The sequence below is a fragment of the Chanodichthys erythropterus genome, chromosome 13 (assembly GCF_024489055.1).
Source record: "Chanodichthys erythropterus isolate Z2021 chromosome 13, ASM2448905v1, whole genome shotgun sequence".
NCBI classification, from domain to species: domain Eukaryota; kingdom Metazoa; phylum Chordata; class Actinopteri; order Cypriniformes; family Xenocyprididae; genus Chanodichthys; species Chanodichthys erythropterus.
This window is the reverse complement of record NC_090233.1, coordinates 3864790-3875458: the sequence shown is the minus strand read 5'-3', so window position 1 is coordinate 3875458 and position 10669 is coordinate 3864790. Positions and strand designations below refer to the sequence as shown.

The following is a 10669-nucleotide window of genomic DNA, read 5'->3' as shown; positions in this document are numbered from 1 at the left end:
AAGCCTTTTATTGTTTATTTGGTTTATTTAGTTTAGTTTTATTTACTTTTTTTGTTTGGTTGATATGTATTTTATATTTTCATATCTTTAACCCTGGTATTTTTTCTGTAACTTATCTGTTTTGTAATTGTTGTTCAAGCATTAATAATAATAATAATAATAATAATAATAATAATAATAAATCGTCTAAAATGGCAGTGTTGTTGTTAATAATAATAATAATAATAATAATAATAATATACTACGACTACTACTACTAATAATAATAATAGTAGTAACTATTAATAATAATATATTAATAAATTATAGGTACAGGTAGTGTGCAAACATTATAATAATGACACATTATAATAATGAAAACATTTTTAATTCAACTCTGTTCTAAATTCTAAAATAAAAGTCCACAGAAACTGTCGTAATTGACGCTTCTTGAGCGTTCCCATGGAAACAGGAGGGAGACTTGACTTAGCAGCTTCTGGAATGTTTTCTTTAAAGTTACTCCTCTCGCAGATTTGCACCATTTAACGCCCGGTAAAGTGTGTGGCTTGTGTATTCCAGAAGGTTTAACTCAGAAGGTGCAACTAACTAACTAACTTCACTGCATGAAACGCTTTTAGTGATAAAACGAGTGTAGGCAGGCCTTTTCTTGTAGTTAGCGAGCTAACCTGCTAATCAGAATGACCCAGCAAGGAGCTGCTCTGCAAACCTACAACAACGAGCTTGTCAAATGTAAGTAACCATCGACCCAAATGTATAATTTTTCTGTCAGGGGAACATAAACTGTATTTTTTTCATATTGTTTTCTAGTTGTATATACTCGCGATGGGTAGAAGGAACTTGAATGCAGCTAGTCTCAGCTGACATTTGTAGTCATTATACTAGCTTAGAAGTGATTAAAAGACTAGTGTGACTCCTGTAACGTTAGTGTATTTTCAGCCTGTGTCTTTGTACTTTCCCTGATAGAACAACTGTTTGCTTTTAGCTAAGAAGACCTCTGAACGTTTTTGAGATAGATTAATATGATCTCCTTTGAAGCTCCTGGATATATTAAATTACATTTAGTGGCCTTAAAAAGTATTTGTACAGCTGTACTACTGTATGTTAGTGTCAAAATATCAAACCACTGGTATGAAGTCAGTTTTCCTCAATTTAAACCGGTATCCAGCAGAGGAACCACAGGTGTAGTTCATCACATGAAGAACATGATTCACCAACATTTAACAAGCAGAAAGTGCCACAACTTTTTTTTTTTTAACCGTTTATCTGTTGTAGTTTTAATGATTTAAAATTAACTCAATTTGTTACATTTTCCCCTTGGGGGGAAAAAGTGTTCTTTTTATTTTTATGTGGAACTTAATGTCCACATACTTTTTGGGGCAACTGTACCCACCTAAAACATTTCATTTTGCTCAAAAGTTTAGTATTTGTATTTAATATTGTTATGTCTATGCCTATTAGCCTATTAACATTTCGTTTCAGATTTGTGTTGTAGTTTTAAACTTTTTGGTTTTAGAATTTCGAATTCACATGACCGTACTGTTTGATTTAGTGTTTGATAAAATCCTGCTCTTTATTGCACAAATCAGCAGAAAGAACTGCTGAGCAAGCCCTCATCAGCAACTTATACACACTCCCTCTCAGTTATCACAACATGAATGTAAAGAAATGCAAAACACTGATGAAACATATTTTAGGCGTGCCTGGAGCTGCCTTTTTTCTTTTTAATTAAAAGAACTGGCCCTTTTCATCCTCCTTATCTTTCTCAGGTATAGAGGAGCTGTGTTCTAAAAGAGAAGACCTGAACCGGCTGATCCAGCAGGAGGAAGCAGAGAAAACACGTCTGCAGCATGACATCCGTGTGCTGACAGAGAAGCTGAGTCGTGTGAACGAGAGCCTGGCACGCCGCCTCAGCGCCCGCGCTGACTTTGACCGCACCATCGCCGAGACAGAGGCTGCATACATGAAGGTAAGAACACAATCAACCTGTTTTTAAAAGGTTAGTTCACCCAAAGAAAATTCTGTCATTTATTACTCACCCTCATGTAGTTCCAAACCTGTAAGTCTTTTGCTCATCTTTGCAACGCAAATGAAGATCTTTTTGATGAAATCAAGAGAGCTTTCTGTCCTTCCATAGAAAGCCTACGCAATTGAAACATTGACGTTTCAAAAAGTTCATAAAGAGATCGGAAAACTAATGTATATGAATTGAGTGGTTTAGTCCAAATTTTCTGAAGAGACTAAATTGCTTTTTATGATGAAAAAAATTAATTTAGGCTTTTACTCAAATATAAACATCAATCAACGAACATAAACAGAAGCTCAACAGAACCTGTGTGAGAACAAACCTCTTCCGAAAGCTCAAATGTGCTGTGTAACCAATGAGATTCATTCTCGTGTGTTACGCAGCACTTTTGAGCTCCCGTAAGAGATTTATTCTTGTGCATCATTCACGTTCGGTTGGGCTTCTGTTTATGTTATTATATTATATTATATTATATTATATTATATTATATTATATTATATTTATGTTATGTTATCAATGACATAAGAATGAGAAAATAATGACAGAATTTTCATTTTTGGGTGAACTAACCCTTTAATGTCATGTTGTCTTCATGAAGAGTGACTATAAATGTTGCACAGGTGAGAACTTGTTTTATTGTTTTTTTTTTTTGTTGAATGCTTTTGCCTAGCCCAGTGCCAATATACTAAATGAAACTTGCACAACATTTATAAAATTAAGTGACTTACTTAAATTTATGACAAGTCTAATGTTGTTAGTTAGCCAATCATAATTATTAGCTGATATTGTCTCATAATATCCAAATGTTGGCTGATAAATATTGTATTGTGTTTTCATCATCATGAATCTTTTATTAGTCAATCACTGTAAATGTTTTTTTTTTTTTTTCCCCTAAAATGTGCAGTGCTAATATTAATATCTGATATCTAGCAGGATGGCTGATGAAATTAGTCTTGTACCAATTTACAAGTTTAATATATTTATATATACACTAAGTTTTGGGTGAGCAAGACTTTTTTTTTCTAAAGGAATGAACACATTTACTCAGTCAGAATGCAATGAAAAGTGACAAAACATTTAATTTGTTACAAAATCTATTTCAAACTTTATATTCATGAAAGAATTCTAAAATTGTATCATGAAAATATATGACAAAGAATGTCCAATTTTAACATTTATAATACTGAAATGTTTCTTGAGCTCCAAATCAAGCAATTTTGAGCATAGTATATAATGCTCATACATTTTCTTTATAAATGCATTATCTGTAATTTGCCTGAATTTGGCTGGCTCTTTTTTCTGAGGGTTTCTGCAGGTTTTCCCTTAAAAGGGTCTTAAATCAGAGCAGAAAGCCTTACATGTATAAAGTTATAGCATTAAATGCATTGCAAAAACAACAACAAAAAATCTTCCTCAGTATTTTTTCCTATTTTTCCAATACAAATATCTAAACATCTTTGATACATTTACTTGAGATGTAAATGTAAAATGAAGTCTTGAAAAATTAATTGAGTTTATGCTTAAAACAAGAGTTATGAAAACTACCCTTTGAATTAAGTTTTTTCTGAGACCCTTGGTAGATATTTGTTCTTGTTTTAAGCATATACTCACTGCTTTTTTTTTTTTTTAAGAATCCTTAGATAATTGTTCTGGAAAACAAGACACAAATACTGAGGAAGAACATCACTTTTTGTAGTGTGATCAGAAGATACAGTCAAATTTATGTCCATATTCTAGTGGTTGAGAATATGGTTGAGTACTTTTTTCTAAAATGAATTAAAAAGTAATGGATATCGGTGGGATGTTATATTTCAAACTATGTGTTGCTAATACAACTTATCGTGTTTCTTCTTAGACATTTACATTTAGAGAACCTACTGACATACTGACTGATGTATTCCCTTTATAATTACACAAAACATAATGTCAGAATGCCATTATTGCTGAATTTATTTACTGCCATTTACCATATTTACTTTTATTTACTACCATTTATTTACTTGGTATAAAAAAGGTCTTGAAAAAGTCATACATCCTTTTTTTTTTTTTTTTTTAAGTAATGATGTCAGTGTACAGCCACATTTCAGGCTAATTAATCCGACATCACATCAGAACGTACTGACGAATTGGGATCCCCACCTTCAGGGAACGAGAGTTACATACGCAATCGAGACGTTATACAAAACACATTTATGTGTGTTTATGGTTTGAATAAATCCTTTCTGTCTTTTTCAGATTCTTGAAAGCTCTCAGACACTGTTGAGCGTTTTGAAGAAGGAAACGGGGAATCTGACCAAAGCCACTGAACCAAGAAGCAGCAAAGATCATTGATTAATACTGAAATGTTCCCATTCACTCAGTCCTTTCATTTGTCTATATGCCATTCATCTCCTCTCTTCCTTCTTCTTTCATCTTTACCAGCATTCTCTATAAATCACACAACATCAGAATGTAACTTCTCATTCCTATCAAGAAGCTGTGTATGTAAAGTGTATAGATTTGTAATGTTTTGATATGTTTAGTGTTTAATGTAATGCTTTTATTTAAATCTAATGTTTTAATAAAGAACTTGTTAATTTGATTTTTGATTTTTTTAAAAGGCTATAAAGGGAATTTCTGTATGTAAATAAATGTAAGTAAATAGTATCCCAAGATAAAGTGTGAAAACTCCTTAGCCTTCATCTCTTTATTGAACATTTCTTTGTGTTTGACATTTTTTTCCCCCTCCGAGTTCATCAAAACCAAATTGTACATTTAATATTCTCTTGATGCAGAAAACAAAGAATGAGAAAAAGATTTGACAAACAGTACATTAACCACCAGAGCAATGAGCAGCTTGGTTGGAGTTACAGGAACTAATGAAACACTTAAAATTGCATTACATTTTGTGAGACACAATAGCGATAGTTCCCAACCCTCTAAATGTCTAATATACATCCCTCAAGATATATTTCATGTTTGCTAAGAACATCTAGAGGATCTACTGTAGACTGAGATGGTAGAGTGCTAAAGTGACATAATGCAGAACTAGAATGCAAGATTTGGTTGAATTCTAACTAAATAGCCTTATTTCAGGTTTTCTCTTAAATAAAATTTGCCTTTAATTGTGATGTATGAAACATCATTGGTTTAAAGGTTTTGTTCAGACAGGCAGCATAAATCTGATTTAAGTATCTGACTCAAATACACTACCATTCATAAGTCGGGGGTCAGTAGATTTTTAAAAAATATTGAAAGAAATGTCATGCTCTCCAAGGCTGAATTTATTTGGTTAAAAATACAGGGAAAAAATAATATTTTGAAATATTGCAACTGAAAATTATAATTTTCTGTTTTAATATTTTTTTAAATGTAATTTATTCCTGTGATGGCAAAGCAAAATTTTCAGCAGCCATTATTCCAGTCTTCACATGATCCTTTAGAAATCTTTCTAATATGCAGATTTGATGCTCAAGTAAATCTTCTACTTTTCAATATAAAAAAAGTGTGGAAACCGTGATACTCTTTCAGGATTCTTTGATGAATAGAAAGTTCAAAAGTGCAGCATTTATTCGAAATATATATTTTTTTGTAACAATGTAAAAGTCTTTACTGTTACTTCTGATCAATTTGATGCATCCTTGCTGAATAAAAATTTTACATTCTTTGAAAATCATATTGACCCCCTAACATTTGAACGATAGTGTTTAGTTGTTTGTAGTCAATGTTATGACCCAGTGGACACAGATTAAAATTTTTATGAAATAAGTTATAATATGAAAGTGATGTTAGATTCCTAAAAGGCATTATTCCAACCAAGAGAGAAGCTTCTGGCTCTCAAAACTTGACTGCATCAGGTGCAAAATAAAGCAAAAACAAAGACAGTGCAAATGAATGAATACAAAAGCATAGGATTAAGATGTAAGCTGTCTTATCAACACTAATGTCATTTTGTACATGATGTCAAATTATCCAAAGAATTATCCTGAAGCACCTCAGTTTGCCCCTTTGACTAAAAATATGAAAAAGTGGTAAAAGTGATTAAATAAATTATGAAAACCTCATCCTGGAGTGTACAAACTATACATCAATACTGGTCGGAAAGGCTGAGGAGACACGTGAGCCAATTCGCCGAAGCCATTTAACAGACATGACACACTCAAGTCAGTTGGCATTGTGTGTATGTAGTCTTCATGTTTCGCACACACACATGGCCCTACTTACAGCGTGTCCACTCACAAATCCACAAAATAATGTTTCCTTCATGACTAAAACTGACCGCTCCCATTTGTACTGCAAGACTGTCCAGTTCAGAACACAAGGATATGAACTTAAGCATGATTTTTTGATAAACTGATACATTAGTTGGTAACAATGTGCTTAAAATGGCATACTAAAACTGTAGGTCAATGCCACTTCAAATTGTCAGATTATAAATCTCATGAAACCTGTCAAGAACATTTCCAGGTCATATTTCACCCCAAAATGAAAATAAATAAATAGATACATATAATTAGGTATATCCAGTCCCACCGAAATTGTCATTACCGTTACGTCAACATTTAATAATACAATAAAAAAAAATAAAAAAAATTATTTCAATGATATATTGCAGTGTTTTTTTACTGTAATGCAGTAAAAATACTTAATTATGATCACCATTGAGAATAATAATAATAATAATAATAATAATAATAAAAAAACGTATTACGGTAGAGAGAATTTAGGAGGAAAATGTGCGTAAATGTCATGGAAATAATGTCACAATGATGGTCCTAAAAACAGGCATCATTTTAATATTTTTGTCTTTTTTTTTTTTTTTCTTTTTTTTTTTTTTGGGGTCAAATGTAACCTGGGCCTGTCTTCACAAGATTGACCTGAATTTATGACTTAGGAGGTTTTTTTTGTATATTTGTGTAATCAATCAATTCTTTCACCATGAAAAAGCAAAACAAAATGAATGTACTTACCAGCTCACTCAGGTCACCAATTAAGAGCTGCTCTTAAAAGAAACTGATCTTGAATCACTAAGTCAACACTAACATGTTGTTAGTATATCAGCTGTATAGTATATCGGTCTGTGCATCAGAAATGTCTACCTTGAAACACAGACATACAAAAGGAAACATGAAACTAAAGTGGACGAATTCTATAGTTTGGGAGTCAATACAGACCTACACATGCACATACAAAAACATCACAAAGAACAAGGATTGTGGCACCCTTTCACCAGTCATACATAAACAAGTCACTTATTTCATTTTTTGTTGCTTCCCCCTCTTATTGTCCTCTTTCTCGAGTCCTGTTACACACACTCAAGTTTCCTTCTCTGTTTGAAGGACAGTCTTTCATCTTTCCCTCTTTTAGAAATTTGGTCACTTTCATGAGGTGAGTATTACATACGTAGAGCAAGTATGTGATGGAAGAGTGAAATTCAAGAGCCGAATGGCTATTCAAGCCATTTTGCATGTTAACAGAGTCCATCACAATCACAATCGGTGGCAACAGGAAGTCAGATGTGTGCGACACATCCGCTACGTGGATCAGCGATGAGGAAAGTCCTGCTGCTGACGCTGATGGCGTGCGGCCACAGAATACGAAATGTACGTTTACGTGCTGGTTGCTACTGGTCCCATTGTTCTGGAAGTTGTTTCTTTGCATCCAGGCTGGTGCTGGCAGGCAGTGGTTGGTCCCGTATCTTCCCGACGTCTGGAAGGTTTAGAAGTAGAGGGCTGGTTCACTGCTGAAGTCTGACAGAGAGGAGCTATCAGCAGGTGTCAGCTGGTGAACAACAACAACCACAACAAAAGACAATAAAGTTAATAAGTTTAATTCCATAGGTGCCATGAGTGTATTATACAGATGTAAATATTTGTTCTGACAATGATTTGATTACGGTTGTTTACTAAATGAAGCAATGCATGATTAAATCTGAAATCTGGTCAGAATTTGATTCTTTACATCAGATTTAGGTTCTTTACAGGTCAATTTACACTTTTACTGTTGCTCAGGGGTGTGTTTCATTTTAAACATATTTCAGGATTCTTTGATGAATACATTTAAAAGAACAGCATTTATGTGAAACAGAAATCTAATGTAACATTATAAATGTCACTTTTGCTGAATGTAATGCATCATTGCTAAATAAAACTCTTACAGTTGCTCAGGGATATGTTCTACTCCTAAACCTACAGTAAGTATTAGACTTTGGTGTGTAACTTGTCTCGCGCTGTTTGTCCTTTGAACATGCAGTAAAAAAAATAATGTTTTTTTTTTAAAAGAGATATGCTCTTCCTTTTACATGAGATCCGAAGCTGATAAAATAGTAATACATCTCTGATCACTAATAAAAATTTTATCGAAATCAAGAAGAACTGTGGCAACCTCTCCAAGATGCTCGAAGAAACCTAACTGAAAAGCTACAGTACTGTGAAAAGTTTTAGGCACTTGTGTAAAAATGCTGTAAAGTGAGAATGCTTTCAAAAATAATGTCAACTAACTAAACTAAATCAAATCGATATTTGGTGTGACCACCTTTTTTTTTTTTTTAAACAGCTTTTGTCCAGGTACACTTTCACATAGTTTAGAGGTAGGTTTTGTTAAGTCTTGGTAGGGTTGCCACCTTCAATACAGAAAAATAAGGGACGCCTGCCGTAGCGGGGGCCACACCCCTATGAGCCACGATGACCACAGTCCTGATGGTGTGCCAGTGGTGGTATATCATAACTTAAAACATATTTTCATAAAAATATTAAGATTGATAATTTGTTTGCAGTATCACCATCCAAACAGTGAAACCACACCTAAATAACTGGAAATTATATAATATCTACAAAAATTTCTTATTTAAGTAAAACACTTAACAACATTTTTATTATTGTTAAGTAAATATATTTATGTATTTATTTAGTTATTAATTCCATTTTTATATAGTCTATTGATAATTCTATAGTATTGAATGATGCAATTATTTAAATTGGTTAAGCATAACAAATAGTTGTTTATTTTATTCACATAGGTACTATATTTTGATTAAATATGTATTAAATATCTCTTATATCTTTATTAAAGTAATGCTTATGTGTCTGACTGTACAACTTAACCTTAATAAACAAATCCTACCATAACATGATTAATGTACATTATTAACATTATTTCTTAATAGGCAGCATATGAAATCTAACGTTATCAGTCAAAAACTTGAGGTGATAAAAAAAAAAAAAAAAAAAAACATTACACTATCTGCCTCAGGAGAGAACCGGCGAGGCGGCGTACTGCCCTCCTCTGACTCTGATTGGCCGTGATTCACGGCCCGTGAACCTGAAACCAATCAAACCATGATGGCAGCGAGTATTACCAAATCAGGGGCAGAAAAGGATGTGTCTTTACATAATGAGGGTGGGGTGATTTGCATGGGATGCTGCATTATGTGGACCTATGTAAAATACGGGACAAAACGCGTCCCGTATTGATTTGATACGGGACGCGTCATTTTGGCTGTAAATACGGGACGATTCCGTATTTCACGGGACGGGTGGCAACCCTAAGTCTTGGAGATGTAGATGTTCTTATGGATTTACTCTGTTTCAGTTTTTTTAATGTTTCTTTATGTAATCCCAGATTAACTCGATGATGGTGAGATCAGATCTCCGTGTGGAGCATACTGACTCCTTGTACATACAAAAATCTCACTGGATTATTACAATTAATCGCAAAAGGAATATTTGGAAATGTAAACTGAAATTTCCTACTGACACACTACAGCAAAAGATATAAATAACTGACTTAAAACCATGTTATTAGTGTGAAAATAGTAACGTGCCTGAGACTTTTGCACAATACTATAAATATAAAAATCTGTTCTTTTGCTTTTGAACAGTAGTGTGTTTCTTGTTTGCAGTTGTGCCTAAATGTTTCTATGGTTATCTCTGTCACAATAGGTGACTCCTGTATTCCATATACACACAGGACAATAATTTATGGGACCCACTCATGCATTTTAATGCAGCTGTCATTACCATAGAGGCCACAGAAAATTGAGAGAGATCTATTTTCACTTGGGCCAGTGATAAACCACCCAGAATGCTCAAGCAACTAGCTAGCAATAGGAACATTGAACACCCTCGTTTTACATGAACAGGCACCTTTCTACTCATTTTACACTGAAACTCTGTATATGATCTTTTTTATTTTTTTTATTTTTTTTTTACCATGACCTCCTCTGTACTCTGTGAAGTATCTTCCCCCCGGTGAGCAGACTCATCGAGCTTGTGTTCTTGCCAGGCGTTAAACTCCACTGAGTGTTTGGGTGTATAATTGGACAGATCTGAGGATATGAGAAGAAAGATATTAATCAAAGTCAATCCAGATTGAAAAATCATCACAGAAACTACACTTCATCTAAAAGTATTTTAGACATTATTATAAAATTATATATAATTACAGTTATATAAATGTTAATCTTATATTTGTATATACACTTTCACTTCTACCTTTACATATATGTTAACCTCTTAAATGTTAACTACCCAAATGCAATAAATGTAACACATGTGACTGACCAGCAGGGGTCAACACTGTTCAAATGTGATGAAGGTGGGCTGTTCTAACCACCAAGAGATCAGCCTAACAAATCATCATCACCTCATTCATTTCAACAAGCACCAC

At 33.4% G+C, this 10669-nt stretch overlaps 2 protein-coding genes across 2 annotated transcripts in view; one reads left to right on the top strand and one right to left on the bottom strand.

Annotated features, from left to right (window-relative positions):
* The first annotated feature begins 448 nt into the window (after nucleotides 1-448).
* On the top strand, nucleotides 449-4663 carry ssna1 (Sjogren syndrome nuclear autoantigen 1). The gene is made up of 3 exons (XM_067406022.1): nucleotides 449-729; nucleotides 1767-1966; nucleotides 4259-4663. The coding sequence occupies exons 1-3, from the start codon at nucleotides 678-680 to the stop codon at nucleotides 4352-4354; spliced, it is 348 nt and encodes a 115-aa protein (XP_067262123.1). The 5' UTR covers nucleotides 449-677; the 3' UTR covers nucleotides 4355-4663.
* A 187-nt stretch (nucleotides 4664-4850) lies between these two features.
* tprn (taperin) overlaps nucleotides 4851-10669 on the bottom strand; it is a 37335-nt gene continuing 31516 nt past the window's right edge. Inside the window, exons 3-4 of the mRNA XM_067406021.1 lie at nucleotides 10213-10328; nucleotides 4851-7783 (exon numbers count right to left, since the gene is read on the bottom strand). Of these exons, the coding sequence (XP_067262122.1) occupies nucleotides 7721-7783; nucleotides 10213-10328 (179 nt within the window). The 3' untranslated portion in view covers nucleotides 4851-7720. The remainder of the gene's footprint in view (nucleotides 7784-10212; nucleotides 10329-10669) is intronic.